The sequence below is a fragment of the Prionailurus viverrinus genome, chromosome A2, assembly GCF_022837055.1.
Source record: "Prionailurus viverrinus isolate Anna chromosome A2, UM_Priviv_1.0, whole genome shotgun sequence".
In the NCBI taxonomy this organism is placed as follows: domain Eukaryota; kingdom Metazoa; phylum Chordata; class Mammalia; order Carnivora; family Felidae; genus Prionailurus; species Prionailurus viverrinus.
The window spans coordinates 19,364,256-19,384,061 of record NC_062562.1 but is presented as its reverse complement, the minus strand read 5'-3'; the positions used below and the strand labels follow the sequence as shown (position 1 = coordinate 19,384,061).

The window sequence follows — 19,806 nt, the reverse complement described above, 5'->3', positions numbered from 1 at the left end:
GCCTGATGTGGGGCACGATCCCATGACACTGGGATCATGACCTGAGCTGAAATCAAGAGTAGGACATTCAACCTACTGAGCCACCCAGCCACTGCACCAGTAACTTTTTTATATTTTAAAAACAAGATTTTATTTGCCTCCTGCTTTAGCCTAGTTTTAGGTGAGAAATATGGACTCCCTTCCCTTTCAAGCACTGCATGGAGTTCCCTGGCATCCAGGCACATACATAGAAAAAAAACAGTCACTTAAAAATTGTGAGAGAGACCCTGAGGCTCCCTGTGCTACAGAGTTTTAGAGAAATCAAATACTCCCATCTGAGGGTCTCAAACTTTGCAGCCTCTGGTGTGGAGTTGCTCTGAGGGCCATCCTAGTTGAATATGTGCTGATCCTGATAAAGAAAAAAATTAAGTACTTCTTAACAACTTTGGAAACTTCCATGCCTCGCAGTGGCTTTAGAATGTCATGTAAGGCCCACTTGTATTTATAATGAGGCTATGAAAGTTAAAAAACAAATAAGGTTATGTAAAATATATTATGAAATAAATGATAGGTAAAACTGTCGGAATAAGCATGGTTCTATGTAAACTTGGTAGCTATCTTCAAGGGTATATAAAAGCTCAGAGGCTTTTAAATAGTGCTTCTAATTTAATCAAGCAATTAATGTTCAATTTAGAAAGCACAATCTTTCTAATGTGTGGAATTACACCAAGATATAGATAGAAATTAAACAGTTTTAAAAGAAAAGGAGGGGAAAGGAAAAGAAATTGAACGGAGATAAAAGCTGCTGTGAAATAAAGATTGTCTATTTCAGTTCCTGAATGATATTGGCAGACCAAACACTGATTCCCATTAGCGTCAGGCTTTCTTTGTGATGCTAACACTGAACAGGAATAGAAAAAGTGATTATTAATATTTGTCTTTTATTTTTGACTGGGGTGTGTATTCTTTATTCAGGAAAACACAGACTTCACAATGTCACAAACTCTGAAACCTTTTTGTTTGCTTTTGATTTAAATTAGAACTTAAGTTACCTATCAAAGCACATGGAATCCATTATAGAAAGAACAGAAAATGTATTTTGGTTGAAAGTAATTAGGGAAGGTCTCAAATTATCACAAAAAGAAATAGTAGAAAATGACTGGGCAGGAGAATAAATGTCTGTGGGGAATTGAACTTTACATATGGCGGCTGATCCACACAAATTCAATGTATGATCTATAGGTCTATATGATCAGGAACAGTAAATGCAACACAAAGTTTTCTAGCCAGAGAACTATGTTACCATGGCTGGCGCTGGGAGCAGAATACTTGGCGCTGGACTTGCGGATGATATTCTCGTGGATCTGGGACCACTCACTCTCGTTGTTGCACCTGCAACAGAAGGACAGGTGTTATGGCTCTCAAGACTTTTAAACATCTGGTCTGATGTTCCAACTGAAACACCAACTTTGAAGGCAAACTTCAAACTCACTTTCCTGTTTTACTAAATTAGACAAGGCATGTTTTCTGTTAAGGCTCATGGAAGATTCACACTTGGGTAAAGGGTGGAAACTCTAAAATGAATGTCAACAAATATTTTTAATTGGCAAAATATCCTATTCTCTAAAGTAGCAATCTCCTACATCACAAGCTTTTCTCTTTTTTTTTTTTTGAGAGAGAGAGAGAGAGAGAGAGAATGAATATGAATGAGTGGGAGATGGAAGAGACAGAAGGATACAGAGGATCTGAAGCAGGCTCCAGGCTCTGAGCTGTTAGCACAGAGCCTGATGCAGGGCTTGAATGCACGAACCGTGAGATCACGACCTGAGCTGAAGTCGGACGCTTAGCTAACTGTGCAACCCAGGTGCCCCTAAGTTTTCTCTTCTAGTCTCTTACACCACACCCACACCCACACCCACACCCACACCCACCCACACCCCCCCCCCCCACACACACAGTAGGTTCCAGAGGCAAGTTCCTGAGAGGGGAAATAATAGTTCCTCTAGACAATTACCACTGCCATGCCTTGCACTGACTTTGTATCATCATTCAATAGTCTTTATACTGGCTCCAGAGGAAAATCCTATTAAGCTCAGAGCAGTGTGGATATTTGCTTGTTGCTGTTTCAGCCAGGCCAAGAGAGGAAGAAAAGTTTAGGAGAATAGTGAGTTTGGTCCACTGTGAAATCCGCTATAATCAAGAGGAAGGAAGGCTTAGCAGAAAAGGTTGAAATGTCTAAACATATAAAGTCCTTTCCTAGGGGTTTCAAGATTGGGACAAAAGAGAGAATAGAGGAACAACACTGCACCTCTGTTAATTTCTCTAACGGGCAATTCCAAGATAGCTACAACCACACAAGTACTTGGTATAGTTTACAGACAGACACCAGGGATTCCTCATCCTAATGCAGACACCTCAATGAAACAACTGAAATGAGATTATGGTCATCTCTTGAAAATTCCATGCGACAACAGGAGTCTCTATAGCCTTGGCACCCCCTTTCCCTGTTGCATAGGAAGGTATGACCTTCCAAAATTTAAGACCCATGCACAAAGGAAAACTTACAGGATTTTTCCATGCTTACTCAGAAGTGTGCAGTCCAGCATGGCCACTTAAATAGGAAACCCCAGTGAAAGTTTTAGCATGTGAAATCATATGGTATTTGACTTTCAGTTTGACTTATTTTACCTAACACAATGCCCTCTAGGTCCATCCATGTTGTCACAAATGGCAAGATCTCATCTTTTTTTTTTTTTAAGTTGCACAATATTCCATTTGTGTGTGTGTGTGTGTGTGTGTGTGTGTGTGTATACCATATCTTATTTATTCATCTATTGATGGACACACCTGGGTTGCTTCCACATTTTGGCTATTGTAAATGATACTGCAATAAACACAGGGGTGCGTATATCTTTTTGAATTAGTGCTTTTGTTTTCTTTGGGTAAACAGTAGTGTAATTGTTGGATTTGGTATGGTGTTTTTTTTTTTTTTGTGGTGAGCATAGCATAATGTATAGAGAAAATGAATAATTACGCTGTATACCTGAAATTAATGTAATGTTGTGTGTCAGCTACACTCAAATAATAAAAAAGATATCAAAGAGTAAGGAACCAAAAAAATAGTGTAAAGACTTAACAACAGAAAAAGTCGTCCAGGAGCGTGAAGTACACGCAATGTGAAACACAACGAAGTAAAAGGGTTTGTATAGAAGTCATTCAGAGATAAAGGAAATTAGTCATTAGTTTAATTTTATTACTCTTTGGACTCCTGAGTCAGTATAAATAAGCCTCAGTTACTCAGAGATGTTGCAAAGAATTATCAAAGATGAGGTTCTCATAGTCCAGAGCTGTGAGGATAATTTTCTACTTATAGAATTCCTTCCAAACAAAGGAAGAGGGAGACCGTTCTTTAACATGAGCACTTGTGATTTAGCAACTCAGTTGGAAATCAAAAGTGAGAGGTGCTGGCAGCAGTACATCCAGCCCTTCCTGTCTGACATGCTCACTGTCTCATCTCTTCCAACCAGTCAGTACATCAGAATGCCCAGCTGGTGAGGATTCAAAGACTTGTCTTGCTGTCAGCTTTTTTTTTTTGTCACTTTCTAGGTTTACAAGATCAGTAGTTACTTTCTTTAACAGAAATCTGACTACAGTTTGTCATAAATAACATACTCCCCCTCTCACTGCAAAAGAAGAGTCTTGAAAATTAACTCCCTCCCTCTGATAGATGGTGTAACTTCAGCATTTCTCCAATAAAATATTAATGGTTTTTGGCAGTACAGTGGAGATACTGCTTTGTCAACCACTTTCACATTGACAATGTGTATTACCTCATTGATCTCTCTTCTTCATGGTCTTGGTTTAACCATTATCATCTCTCTTCTGGACCAGTGTAATCACTTCCTAACTGATCTTTCAAATGTCTCCCTTTCCTAAATGCCAAGGGGTTACTCAAATCATCTAAAACTAAGTGGATGTGGTGTCATCAGCATATTTTAACCAATCACTAGGGTATTTTGTAAGGAAAAATTATAAATATAAACATTTATTAAGTAATCAAATGAGTTGTGATTATAGAAGCATCATGTTATACCCAAATTAATATTTAGAGCATGATTATTGATGTTGGTAGTTTGTCCTCAATTATGAGACACGAGGGATTATGATTGAAAAGAGGTCTGTAATGCCTCTGTAGCAGTCTGCTCTCCTCACAGAGGAGATAACCAGCATAGTACTTCAACTACTACATGTCCAGGGATTTTACTCAAGGGATAGGACAGAGAGGCGAGAGGTTTTTGGTTTTCTACATGCGATTCCCAAGTATCCAGAGCACCAGAAGCACCGGAGCAGGTGTGCAGGCTCTGTTCAACAGAGTTCAGAATACTCTTCTCATTCACTCATGCACCAGAGCACACAGTAGCATTTGCCTCTTCCTCACCACCTCCTTAACTTTTTTTTTATTTTTTAAAGTTAACATCCAAATTAGTTAGCATATAGTGCAACAATGATTTCAGGAGTAGATTCCTAGTGCCCCTTACCCATTTAGCCCATCCCTCTACAATGGGGAGCCCATTGTAGCCTTCCCACAACTCCTTCAGTAACCCTCAGTTTGTTCTCCATATTTGAGAGTCTCTTCTGTTTTGTCCCCCTCCCTGTTTTTATATTATTTTTGTTTCCCTTCCCTTATGTTCATCTGTTTTGTCTCTTAAAGTCCTCATATGAGTGAAGTCATATGATTTTTGTCTTTCTCTAATTTCAATTAGCATAATACCCTCCAGTTCCATCCATGTAGTTGCAAATGGCAAGATTTCATTCTTTTGGATTGCTGAGTAATACTCCATTGTATGTATATACCACATCTTCTTTATCCATTCATCCATCGATGGACATTTGGGCTCTTTCCATACTTTGGCTATTGTTGACAGTGCTGCTATAAACATGGGGGTGCATGTGTCCCTTCGAAACAGCACTCATGTATCCCGTGGATAAATGCCTAGTAGTGCAATTGCTGGGTCATAGGGTAGTTCTATTTTTAGTTTTTTGAGGAACCTCCATACCGTTTTCCAGAGTGTCTACACCAGCTTGCATTCCCACCACCTCTTTAACTTCTAAATTTCCGTGTTTATGATGGCTATTCACCCAACTTTCTTCTCATCTTTCCCCAAGGGGAGCAACACAAAAAAATGTTTAAGAAATTTTAGAGGGCTATTTGTAAGACCTTTAAGTTTGCATTTTTAGAAGGGGGCCTACTATAGGGAAGTAGTGGTTAGAGTATATTCCCATATTTTATTTCACTTAATTCTCATAATCCTATAAGATTGGTATTACCATGTTCATTTTACTGAGAAGAGTGAAATGAGCTGGAGTCTAAACATAGGTCTGCCTGGTCCCCAAAGCTGGTGTAGAAAAAAAGAGGCTACAGAGTATTGTAACCCTGAAAGCCTCACTCCTACACCAGGCTTCAGGGTACTTGTGTCCCTGATGTCAGTCAGCATTCCCATTTTGTCTCTACTACAACTATTTAGTCTTGCCTATGGTTTAAAACTTAATTTAGTGCAAATACTCCATATTAAAATTCTCTCCCATTGGGTGCGACCTGCTTTATTTTGGCCTTTATTTGGTTGAAAATCCTAAAAAGCTGGAAAAGAGGCAATAACCTACAGATTTAAGAACACTACTGATGATGACCACTGTTTTATGTAGTCCTTACTTATAGTGCAAAAAAAGAGAGAAGTATCCAGAAGAACGAAGAAAAACAGCACATATTTCTATAAAAATGGCCCAATTGAACAGAATCTCCAAGACCAAGCTGATACAAATAAACCAATTTGATATATTCTGGATGTGCCCTCATAGGCCATGAGAAATTACATTTTAATTTATGAGAAATTTAAACTATTTCTTATTTTACAACTTATATATGTTTATTTTAGCACAGACTTAAAAAAAAGACAAATAGCATGCTCTCTCTCTCTCTTTAATAGGAATACTTAATTTAACTTCTCTTTCCAGGTGATAGAAGGGCTTCTTCCAAATGTAACATTTTTTGGCCCCTTGTAGTCACTTTCCTGGGAGAAGGAATGACTTCTTTGGCCAGTGCTTTTAGGAGAAGGACCTGGGCATGAACATCTCAGTTCTGCCTCTCCCCTCTTTTGGGACCAACCTGTTTGCAGAAAACACACAATCCCTCTGTGCCACCACAGAGGCTCCACATTGATGGTGACTCTAATAGTCTTTCTAATTCAGGGTTCACATTAATCACAAATTGTAGTGGGTTGAATGGTGGCACCTAAAAAGTATATCCATATCCTAATCCCTGGGACCTGTGAATGTTACCTTATTTGGAAAAAGGGTCTTTGCAGATGTAATTAAATTAAGGTTCTTGAGATCAGTAGATAATCCTGGATGATCTGGGTGAGTCCAACCTCAATGACAAATGTCCTTAGAGAAAGGCAGGAGAAGATTTAAGGGATGAGAAGAAGTTACAGACAGAAGAGGAGGAGGCAATGTGACCACAGAAGCAGAATTAGAGTGATGAAGCCCTAAGACAAGGCAGGCTGACAGCCCCCAGAAGATGCAAAGAACAGATTTTCCCCTAGAGCCTCCAGAAGGAGTGTGGTCCTGCTGGCATCTTGATTTCAGATTTGTGGCCTCCAGATTGTGAGAATAAATTTCTATGTTATAAATCACCACACTTGCGGTAATCTGTTATAGTAGCCATGGGAAACAAATATACAAGTCCGTGTGGCTCATAGATCTAAATAAACTATGATCTCAAATTTAAGTTTTCTTGCTAATAAAAGTGACATGTTTATTTATACTATTTACATACACACATATAGAGATGTACATATACACACTATAAATTTTGATTCTACTCTACATCATATATCCATTTCTATTTATAGCTGCTTAACATTTTGCTCTCAGAACCAAATTACTGATATCCATTAACTTCCTCAAACTGCAACAAACAGCATTTTATTCTGACTTTAATAAGCTGAAATTATTAAATAATTGGGAACGAAGATTGACCTTCGTCAAGTATCTTTTTTGATATCAGGGTGATTATATGGCTTTTCCTTTTTGGATAACTAATACGATGCATTATATGCTAATTGCACTGTGAACTGAGAGCGTGGCTTGTCCTTATTGAATTTATGGAAGTTTTTTCTATGAGTAATTTTTGTAAATGTTCCACATGCACTGGAAAAGATGTATTCTGTTCATTGGATAAAAGATTTGTTTAGAGCTGGGAGGACCATATGGCTTGATGAGCTGGGATACTCCATTTACACCTGCTGTACTGGCATCAACAGCACTCCTTTTGATTATCAGAATGTCCTGATTTAGATGACAAATTATGCTCACCTTATCTGGAAGTAGGAGAGTAAGAGGTTAAGAGCATGGTCTCTTACCAGGCTGCTCAAGCACATGCCTCATGGCTCTATGCCCTGTTTTCTTATCTATAAAAGAGGAGTAACAATGGCCCATGATGAGTGTTCAAAGATGCTGACTATTATTTTCTGTCACATCAACCTTATTCAGATTCTCTAAGTCAGATTTATTTACCTGATTTAAATATTTATTTCCATCCTTATTTATTTTTGTCTTCCTGTATGTCAAGATGCATATTAAATTCTCTTGCTTTTATTGTACTTTTATCTTCTCTTTGTATTTGTAATAAACTGACTATAATAATTTTGAGTCAATATTTATTATATGCATTAAGGTCAAAACAATTAGATCTTCACTATAAATTCCACCACATATCAGTATAAGTAAATCTCTATTCCTGTGGAGGGAGAAAAGGGCTTTCTGGAATTCTGGCAAACTGGGGGTGGAGATGTTGGTTAAGGACACCTGGGTGCTGGCTCTCCTTTCTCCACCAGTTAAGAAGGCCGAATTTGGTCAACTTCCTTTAAACTGAGATACATAGACTGTTGGGCAAATTTCTCCAGAATGGGACTATGAACCCTGAATCTAATGACTAGCAGAGTAGTAACCTTCTACTTTGCAGAGACCATGTAATCTGGGGCTGGTTCTGCTGAGGATTCTGGGGCTGAGAGAGTAAGTGGTGCTGTCACGTGCTGTGTCTGTGACTGCCCTGAGAGGCCACTTTGTTTCCAGTGAGATCATGTATTCTTAGAGGATGAAATATGAAACTGAATTTACTTTTATAGTGTGTGTGTATGTTCTTTTTCTACCAATCCTGACACTCCTGACATAGCACACCCATTTCATACCTTTCACCTTACAATTTATAATCAATATTGTGACATTTGTTTGTATTTCTTATACTTAGCTGCTTTATTTTTACACTTCTTGTGTCTCTTTTTTGTGAATCTCATGAATATCATATATATAGATTCTGTGTTTTTACTTTACTTTGGAAATTTTTACCTAATAGGATTTTATTTCAGCTCAATTATTTTTATTATTATAATTGATACGAATGGGACTTCTTTTGTCCTTTCCTCTAGCCTTTCTGATTTTTTAAATGCTCTTTTATAGCAGTTTTTGTACTGTATGATCTATGTTTTTACATGTATCTTTGTGATGGATGATATATCTTGCATTTATTTCTATTAGGGTTTACTTCTGGTTAGACATGTTCAAATTTTCACACAAATATTAATGCAGTTTTTAACATAACTTGTGCCTTTATTATTACTAGTTAATAAGAAATATGATAACCCAAGCCACAGCAATAAAAACTACATATTGGCCATAAAGAATTGACACTTAAAAATAACATGTCAAGTAAAATACAGGATCCTTTCTTGATAAAAACCCTAAAGAAAGTAGGGATAGAAAGATCATACCTCGAGATCATAAAAGCCATATATGAACGACCCAACTCTAATATCATCCTCAATGGGGAAAAACTGAGAGCTTTCCCCCTAAGGTCAGGAACAAGACAGAGATGTCCACTCTCACCACTGTTATTCAACATAGTATTGGAAGTCTTAGCCTCTATAATAAGACATCACAAAGAAATAAAAGGCATCCAAATCGGCCAGGAGCAGGTTAAACTTTCACTCTTCTCAGATGACATGATACTCTATATGGAAAACCCAAAAGATTCCACCAAAAAACTGCTAGAACTGATTCATGAATTCAGCAAAGTTGCAGGATATAAAATCAATGCACAGAAATCAGTTGCATTCCTATACACCAACAATGAAGTGACAGAAAGAGAAATCAAGGAATCGATCCCATTTACAGTTGCACAAAAAACCATAAAATACCTAGGAATAAATCTAACCAAAGAGGTTAAAAATCTATACACTGAAAACTATAGAAAGCTGATGAAAGAAATTGAAGAAGACACAAAGAAATGGAAAAAGATTCCATGTTCCTGGATAGGAAGAACAAATATTGTTAAAATGTCGATACTACCCAAAGCAATCCACATATTCAACACGATCCCTAACAAAATAACACCAGCATTCTTCACAGAGCTAGAAAAAACAATCCTAAAATTTGTATGGAACCAGAAAAGACCCCAAATAGCCAAAGCAATCTTGAAAAAGAAAACCAAAGCAGGAGGCATCACAATCCCAGACTTCAAGCTATACTACAAACCTGTAAGCATCAAGGCAGTATGGTGTTGGCACAAGAACAGACACTCAGATCAATGGAACAGAATAGAGAACCCAGAAATGGACCCACAAACGTATGGCTAAATAATCTTTGACAAAGCAGAAAGACTATCCAATGGAATAAAGACAGTCTCTTCAGCAAGTGGTGCTGGGAACACTGGACAGCGACATGCAGAAGAATGAACCTGGCCCACTTTCTTACACCATACACAAAAATAAACTCAAAATGGATGAAAGACCTCAATGTAAGACGAGAAGCCATCAAAATCCTCGAGGAGAAAGCAGGCAAAAACCTCTTTGATCTTGCCTGCAGCAATTTCTTACTCAACACGTCTCCAGAGGCAAGGGAAACAAGCAAAAATGAACTACTGGGACCTCATCAAAATAAAAAACTTCTGCACAGCGAAGGAAACAATCAGCAAAACTAAAAGGCAACCGACAGAATGGGAAAAGACATTTGCAAAGGACATATCAGATAAAGGGTTAGTATCCAAAATCTACAAAGAACTTATCAAACTCAACACCCAAAAACAAATAATCCAGTGAAGAAATGTGCACAAGACGTGAATAAACACTTCTTCAGAGAAGACATCCAGATGGCCAACCAACACAGGAAAAAATGCTCAACATCACTCATCATCAGGGAAATAAAAATCAAAACCACAATGAGATACTACCTGACACCTGTCAGAATGGCTAACATTAACAACTCAGGCAACAACAGATGTTGGTGAGGACGTGGAGAAAGAGGATCTCTTTTGCAATGTTGGTGGGAATGCAAGCTGGCACAGCCACTCTGGAAAACAGTATGGAGGTTCCTCAAAAAACTAAAAATAGAACTACCCTATGACCCAGCAATTGCACTACCAGGCATTTATCCATGTGATACATGAGTGCTGTTTCGAAGGGACACATGCACCCCCATGTTTATAGCAGCACTGTCAACAATAGCCAAAGTATGGAAAGAGCCCAAATGTCCATCGATGGATGAATGGATAAAGATGTGGTATATATATACAGTGGAGTATTACTCAGCAATCAAAAAGAATGAAATCTTGCCATTTGCAACTACATGGATGGAACTGGAGGGTATTATGCTAAGTGAAATTAGAGAGAGACAAAAATCATATGACTTCACTCATATGAGGAGTTTAAGAGACAAAACAGATGAACATAAGGGAAGGGAAACAAAAATAATATAAAAACAGGGAGGGGGACAAAACAAAAGAGACTCATAAATATGGAGAACAAACTGAGGGTTACTGGAGGGGTTTTGGCAGGGGGGATGGGCTAAATGGGTAAGGGGTATTAAGGAATCTACTCCTGAAATCATTGTTTCACTATATGCTAGCTAATTTGGATGTAAATTTTAAAAAATAAAAAATAACATGTCAAGTAAAGCTTATGATATGCCTTCTATGCCTAGAATTTTTTGTTATTGTTGCTTTTTTTGAATTATTATATGTTAAATGAAAGATTAATTTTTAAATCAAAATATGATCACTTCAGGGGTGCCTGGGTGGCTCAGTTGATTAAGTATCCAACTTTGGCTCAGGTCATGATCTCACGGTTCATGAGTTCAAGTCCCACATCAGGCTCTGTGCTGACAGTTCGAAGCCTGGAGCCTGCTTCGGATTCTGTGTCTCCCTCTCTCTGTCGCTCCCCTGCTCATGCTCTGTCTCATAAATAAATAAACATTAAAAACATTATTTAAAAAACATGATCAGTACCATTTCTTGTTCTTTGAAGAAATGCCATTAATTCACTGAGTCACTTACTCAACTGTGGTGTTGACCATCTCTTCCTCTGTAAGATAGTGAAGCCCCACTCAGTGCACAGGGTTGGTATGAAGTTTCAGTGTGATTATATTATCTAGAAGGGCTCTGAAAGAGTACAGAGCATGAAGCAAATGTATGCTGGCATTTCTACTGAAAATAGGTTGAATTTTATGTGACTCCATAGAGTAATGAAGATATCATGCGTGGAATTATATAGGATTTATAGTTCAGATGTAAAAGTGAAACTTGCCAATAACCAAGAGTCATTAGCAAAAATAATAAAGGAAACTCCTTTTTAGAGGACAGGCTGCATGCCCATTTCTTGGTTATACCTTATTTCCTCTCATCTATATACTAGTTTTTCCTGTTGGATTCACTAGTTCATATGGATTTTTTTGTCTCTTATATTACCTTATTCTTTTTTTTTTTTTTTCAATTTTGTAGATGAGGAAACTGAAGTTCAGGGAATTAGGATGATTTCTGTAAATCTAACAGCTTCTATCTACCAATCCCCTCATCTATCCAACCTTCTAATAGATGAAAGTATTATCTTAAAAAAAATCAAGATGGGATCATACCACTAGCTACTTTTATTATTTTATTTTATTTTTTTTAATATTGATTTATTTATTTATGAGAGACAGAGAGACAGAGCATGAGCAGGGAAGGGGCAGAGACAGAGGGAGACACAGAACCTGAAGCAGGCTCCAGGCTTTGAGCTGTCAGCACAGAGCCCAATTTGGGGCTCAAACTCATGAACCTGTGAGATTATGACCTGAGCTGAAGTTGGATGCTCAACTGACTGAATCACCTATGCCTCCCCATCTGGCTACTTTTAAATCAGCTACCAAAGTTGTTACATGAAGGAAGTTCTCTGTTGGTCTACTCTTAAAGCCATCATTCTTTCAAAGTCACGCTCGCTGGAGAACAGAAAAGGAAGGGAGAATGCATGTGTGTTTTTCAAGCCTGTGGCAGAAAATACTTGGGACCTCAATGCGCCAACACTTAGGTATATGTTAGAGTCATGAGCTTTCTCACCTCTTCATGAACAGGAGTGAGTAATCCTGAGCTGACTTTCTTTACTCTCACTTATATTTAATGAGTTCTGTTTTGCAGCAGCACTAACACACAAACAAATCCACTGGACTCTGAGGCTAGAGATAGTAGGCACTGCAAGTCAAAACACAGCAGTTCCATGGGCACAGACCTTCTGGATTTAGGTCTTCTTTGTATGGCCTGAGCAGACATTTGGTATAGATGCTCGCTCATATACTGACAACAGACACAGCAGGTAACAGTCCTGGGTAGATGATGATCTGTGGAAAATTGGGAAGGAGATGATTCACAGAAAATTGGGAAGAACTGAGTTAGGAGAGGGAGAAATATGAGCTACTGCCTTAAGTGATTTGCAAGTGAGAAGCAGTATTTTCATTTAATGTTGTTATACATAAAGACTTGAGCTTTTTTTTTTTTTTTTTTTTTTGGTCTGTACCAAAATAAGGATGGCCCAATGGCCCTTTACCCATCTATGAATGGGTGTCTATTTAAGATTGTCTCCTAAACAAGTACTCTTGTTGCAGTTTTGTGGATAAAGTGGCTATGAAACAAAGACACCAAAGGCAGTGTTCAGAGGAAATGTCTGTGTCTATCTCAAATATGAGGGTCCCTTCCAGTCATCACAAAAGAGAAGAGGTTGCCACCTTACATTTCCATCCTCACAAATCCTTTCATGTTATGGGGCATTCTCTGAATCCCTTTATTTTGAAGGTCAGAGCACTGTTTAGGGTAAGTGACATTAGCTTGAAATTATCTCAATCAATGCAAGTTTTAGATGCTCATAAAGCTTATCTGACACAATCGGTTAAAACATTTTTTTTTTATTTAAAAAAAATTTTTTTTAACGTTTATTTATTTTTGAGACAGAGAGAGACACAGAATGAACGGGGGAGGGGCAGAGAGAGAGGGAAACACAGAATCGGAAGCAGGCTCCAGGCTCTGAGCCATCAGCCCAGAGCCCGACGCGGGGCTCGAACTCGCGGACCGCGAGATCGTGACCCGAGCCGAAGTTGGATGCCCAACCGACTGAGCCACCCAGGCGCCCCTAAAACATTTTTTTTAAATAGCAAAACTACACAGATTTAGTAATAATTCTTGGGTATGACTTCCAAATTGAAGACCTGGACGTTATTGTAAAACTCACCTTAAAAGCAGCATAGTAAATAGCAGTATCATTAAGGTCACATACAAGGGCTTACAGGACAAATGAAGACAAAGAAACATAAAGTGTCCAAATGTCCAGTAAAAATGTAATTGAGTCTCAAGATGAACTTTCAGTGAAAGCATCATCAAGGATTCAAAGAGTGATAAATCAAAACCAACCTGATTGAAGTGAAAGAATGTGCCTTGGAAAACCATGTCAGATGACATAGAAAGTGGCTCTAATGTTGATAAAAACCTGATGGCATGGTTGCATATGAAGAATTTGAATAAAATTTTCTTATATCACGTGAGAGTGGGGAAAAGCAATACTTCTCAATTTTATATAACATGTGATTGAGTATGTAATGGGTACTACAAATTTAATATAAAATATGATTTAAAATATAACATAATAGATTTAATATTCTAGTTGTTTTTTCTTATTTCATTAAGGTTGACCTAAAAATGTTTATTTGAACTGTCTCATTGTGAATTTGAATTGGTCACTGCACATTCAGAAGCATCATGTATTTGGTCACATGCATCATTTACGGCACCCTGACTTCACCCCAGTGTTGGCTTTAGCTTCTTATTAGCACTCTTCTCCTTTTGTGTCCTAGGCTCCAGGTGCAACATGCCCTGTGCCTGCCTGTGACCCCAGTCCCTCTGGCCAAGAAGAAACATATGACATCTATATTGGACTGAACTGCATATAGTTGTTATTCATTTGTGACTTTTAAGGCTTCTGGCACACTAGGAAGCAACCTAGTTTTCATGTCTTGTCTTCTTATTGAGATTTTCTTAAAAGGATGTGAGGCCTTTACCACACACACATGACATTAAACAACATCTATAAAGCCAGAACAATGGTTATAGCAAGAAACATATGGGAGCTTCAATCTTCGCTGGTTGAGGCTGACTCTGAATAATGAAAGAAATGATGAGAATGTCAACAACTAATGAGATACTTTGCCAATTCATTGATTGAAATTATGCAAGGTTTTTTTTAATCCTTGCAAAATCCTTTCCTAACAAAGGCTAAAACACTATCAATAGCAATTAGTAAGCCCTTAAAGTTTCCAATTTAATCTAACAGAGCTGTCTCATGAAACTCATTGGAAAACATTGCTTCTTCTGAGAGCTAGATTCACTGTGTTGATGTGGATTTAAAGCACTAATCCTAGAGGAATTCCATACTGTGCACAAAATCAATTTCACAAACATGCATTTGGGAAGTCTGACAGTCTTAATATTTTCAAATGGAAAAATTATCCTACATTTTGACTCTATTATCCTTCAAAAAACTTTTTTGGTAACCATCTTCTGTTGTTTTAGAAGCAATTAGGCCAATTAAGCCTGACAGCATGATTTCAAGAGAGATGCTGTGCAAGTCCCTCTCCACAATGAGAATTCACACTGAAGCAAGGAACAGCTGATACATGCAAAGAGATGCAATTCAGGAGTGCTATCTATAAACTCCTTGCCCTTGGGGAGGATATAGTGGAGTAAAATATACTGATGATGATTTTGGATTCCTGTTTAGTCCTTTTCAAAGGGAGGAAGGTGTTTCAAGAAGCAGTTCCCACCAGCTATCGATGGAGAGACTTGGTATATGGAGCAAGTCTGTGACTAATGCATGAAAGGAAGAGAAAACCCACCAAAATTTCCTTTTTAGGTTACTATTCCAAAGAAAGATCCTCATCCCATAAAGTACAGAACTCTGAACAGAATAGTACTTACGGCAAAATATGTAATAAGGGGGTCTGTACTTTTATTTTGAAATCAATAAAAGTGTGGTTGATTTTATAAAGGCCCAAATTAAGTGTAATTGTGAAGTAAGTTCATTTTATGCCTGAATCATAACAGATAATACAGAAAAATATCCATACAATATTATGGTGAAGATATATTAACATGGTGATTGACAGTATTAGATTTTATTTGGGAAAACAGTATTGGGTTACAACCATAGAGGACAGATAATTGTGTTTTTTTTTTTTAATTTCCATAGTTAGAAATACACTTGCTTTGAAAACTCACTAAACTCTCCACTGATCATGTTTTCAGCACTACTATTCATTCCTAAGTCTCTACCTGAAAAGACTGATGATATGCCTCAATTCCATGTTTCTTTTCTTCATTTGTTTTTTTCTATTGCTTAACAAGAATCAGGAGGAGGATGCACTGCTTCTATAAGGCAGATTCATTGGCTGTTGAACACTAAAAATAATGCCAGGGCTAACTGGGTGTGACTTATGGATCTGTGGTCCCAGATGTGAAGAGTGAAGCCACAGCTCCTCAGAAAAACTTGTTTTTCTTTAAAGATAGGCAATTTGACTCGTGATCATTCTTTGAAGCAATCTGCATTGGTACCTACCTCAGTTACAATAGCTAGGGGGCAAGTATTAGACAAAGATGACTCTTACATCCAAAACACATAAGAAATTGCATTATTAGCTTTTCTATAAATATGTAATAATGTTGGTTAATCCTAAATAGAAGAGGCAGTTTAGAAGATTATACTGCCAGACTTCTAGCTTAGGATAGAATTTTCCAAATTTAGCTGCTTTAGGATCACGTGGGAAACTTTCTAAGAATATAGCTTCCTGAGCCCCACCCCAAACCTTAGATCAAAATCTCTGCATTTTCAAAAAACTCCCTATCCTACATACTCTGGTGGTTTTGTGTCCCACAAAGCTTGAATGCTGCTGCTCTCAAGGGTAGTGCTGGAATGCCTTATGTTGCAAATCATTAATATTTTTGATGTCTATTACTTACGTGTAAACCTTAAGAACAAAGTCCTTTTCTTCCTTTAATTCTGTGAGCGACTGTAGAACATCCAGGATGCTTAGGACTGCACAGCCATATGGTCGCCGGTAGTGCAGGTGAGCAGGGCCTTTCTTTGAGTCATTCAGGAGCATCCGGCCTGGAGCACAGCAGGAAACACCAGTCACACTGAGAACTCCATGCTCCTTTCCAGTATCACCTGATTGTCATCCAAGGATGCCAGAAATATAGGTGCTAGCTTAGAGATACACTAAATCGGAAGACTAATTTAGGATTGAAGGGAGCCATCCGAGGATGCAGAATCTGTATGTGGAGGAATGCCAAACAGGCCTTTGGCCAGGGCTCTTCCCTTGCACCACATTCAATCGATCATACTTATTATCTACCTTAATACCAACAGTCCATTTATTAATAATATTAGAATGAAACAGTGGTTTTACAAATTTCTTAGAAAAACCAGTGTGTTAACAGACTTAAACTTCTTAGGCATATTAAGGATACAAAGTTTAATGTTTTAGCTGCCAGGTAAAAACTATGTATGCAAAGATAGTAACAACGTGTTATTCTTCCAACCAAACAACCATATGTTATTCTTCCAGCTGCTCCTGAACCACTGCTGGAGCCAAAGTAGTCTCAGAAAGTGAATGGGAGCTTGCCTCTCCTGCCTACCAAGGCTGTGCCTATAGTGGCAAGAGGACTTGCAAAAACCAAACTGGAACCTCAGCAAATGCTTATGAAGTACAGCAAAACAGAACCCAAAAGTATAGCAAAATAGGTGTTTCGTTGGCAAAAGATTAAAAAATATTCTTTGACAAAAATGTACAAGATATGCCAGAACCCAAACCTATCAAGGAAGACTTGGTTAGTCATACCCTCCAAATTATGTCATACGCCTGAAATAAAGCTGAGCAAATCAACCACAGAACAGTAGCAAAAATCACTGTTTTCATCTTGGGTGTGGTAAAAGTGATATACTATACATCTACTGCAGCAAGGACAGTAATTTACTGGAAAATAGCACAGATACATACTTTTGGATACAAAATCCAACAAAGGCCATTCACCACCAGTTAAGTTGGCAAGCCTGCAACCCGCTGTAAGATCTCTGAAATGGAAAGCTGGTACAAAGGCAGGGCATTGTGATAGAAAGAATATGAAAAATCAGACCCCTTGAAATAAAGAGCTTGGGTCCAAAACCAAGTAGGGAGCAGAAGATTTTAAGTGAAAAAAATACTTTCATTTATGTCAAATTCATAGCTACCAGAGCAGCTGAGCCTAAGGTAGAGTTCCAATACAAGCTAGATGCTCATCCTGAGACCTGACATTGTAGGTAAGAGCTAGGGAGATGATAGAGCTCAAACATAGTAGATACTTATCCCAAGGTGGACTGGTCTTAGTCATGTGAACGGATAAGGTCGACAGTACCTATTCGTATCACATGCGCAACTATATATAAATCTCTCTTCATATCTTTGCTGCTCAGATCCTAAAGAAAGAAAAGAAAACAAGTAAATTAAGGTAATAAATACACAGAAAATAATAAAAATTCATTTTGAACCTCACAATCATTTGCCTTTGTTGCTTTTAGCAGATGTTATAGATGGGGAGGGGGACTAAAGCACATAGAGGTTTAGTGTTTATAAGATTCCTGCAGTGAAAGTTTGAATATCTTATATGCCTCTGGGAGTTTATCTTAATGATAATATTTTTCCAGCTTTTATTGAGAACACCCAACAAATATCTACAAGAGTTTTCACATTATAAATCATCTTGATATTGCCTTATCCATGTTTATTCTAATATCACATGAAAATATAACAAAAGGAGCGTTCAATGCAGGAAAAAAATGGGAAAACACCAATCAGCTTATTAATGACTAAAATTCTAAGTTTATTCTTTACTAATTTTATGTTTGTTCTGTTGTCCACAATGATTATTATACAGTAGATATGTTCCCTTGCGAAGAGACTAATTTAGCCTTAATGAAACCTCAATAATTGGATGTCCATTTCTAACTTCAGATATGCATCATCCATACTGAAGTATAATGCTGAAAATAATCTTATCTGGAAAATTCTAAGAGCTTCCTATAAGTAAACAAATCTGATCCAGTCAGGAACTTATAAAATTAGAGTTATGAAAATGATTTTATACATTAAGTTATTTATGCTAAGAACACATTTTGAAATAAAAATTATCATTATAAAAATTATGATTATGTATTTATACTTCAATTGTACTTAAAGTAATAACACACTCTTTAATATATACTCTGTTTCAGACTTTTCACCAGGTCAACAACCACTGCTCACTCTGAGATACTGTTGTGAATTCATAATGATTGATGGAATAACCTCTGTCCTTAATGGGACAGGTTTCCAAGATTTCCCTTTTGCTTCTAAAGAAAAGGTCCCTTCGTTTCCTTTCCTTCCTATCTTTCATCTTCTGATTGGTCCCCTTTGCTTTTTTCTTTTTAGTAAATCCAGGAAAGGGACAATCAAGTGACAGTTATAATTTTGAATGAGCTTTGAGATCCAGAGTCTCCATGTTTGCTTTATTTTTATACCTTGTTGCAGGGTTAGGACCAGGGTGAGGCAAGCAAGGCACCTAAGGTGCAAAGTTTAATAAGGAGGTCTCACTCTCAGGGTCCTGGGCTTTGCTTGCTTCCCCACAGTCCCAGCTCTACCCTATGGAGTGGGCCAAAACATACCAAAGGAAAGGAGACATTAAAAAGTAATGTGCAAGGGTGAAATTGAAACTTTTAGATTCTAGATGGTTATGATGTTTCACCAAATTCTTGACGGTATAATGAAACGTGCTTGTAATGAAATAGATTACAAAATAATTTAACACGAGTTGGTATCTCTGGAAACACTAAGAAATATTTTTACATGAAAGATGTCTTTTGATATTGAAAAAGTATGGTTCAGGTTCCATTTCACCAATTTCTTTAATTTAGAAATGTAATTTAAAACGACATCCTCAAAATATCACTGTATTTTGACACATTAAAAATGGCTACTAAATAACAAATAAAAATTAAAAAACAGATTACCACTTATATGTGTTTTTTTGGAGGGACTGAAATATATCTATTTACTGAAAGATATAGAAATGTTTGACACATTTCAAAATGAAATGGTTCCTTCTACATAGCTTGGACTGTGTTAATCCAAACTATCAAATAACCAGTTTAATTACTAATCCCTACATCTCAGAATTCAAGCCAGTTACCAAAGATGATCAAACAATAATCAGATCAGCTGTACACATGAGCACAGGACCTCTCTCTTGGCTCTTAGTATGTGGAAGAAAGAAAACTTAAATACAGTTTATGGTATTGTCCAAGTAGTTCCAAGTAGGGGCCCTTTCTGACCATGTTGTACATGGTACCCAGAACTCTGTGTGGTATTTATTTGAAGTGAATAAATACGTAATGGTAATATTCAGTACAAAAA

General features: G+C 37.4%; 1 protein-coding gene across 3 annotated transcripts in view; it reads right to left on the bottom strand.

Moving 5' to 3' along the window:
- The window catches only part of DOCK3 (dedicator of cytokinesis 3), a 580,531-nt gene that overhangs the window by 119,247 nt on the left and 441,478 nt on the right, over nucleotides 1–19,806 (bottom strand). For all 3 annotated transcript variants that reach the window (XM_047849906.1, XM_047849909.1, XM_047849907.1), the window contains 3 exons: nucleotides 17,774–17,834; nucleotides 16,340–16,487; nucleotides 1,283–1,371 (listed from right to left, as the gene is read on the bottom strand). In XM_047849906.1, coding sequence (XP_047705862.1) covers nucleotides 1,283–1,371; nucleotides 16,340–16,487; nucleotides 17,774–17,834 — 298 coding nt within the window. The remainder of the gene's footprint in view (nucleotides 1–1,282; nucleotides 1,372–16,339; nucleotides 16,488–17,773; nucleotides 17,835–19,806) is intronic.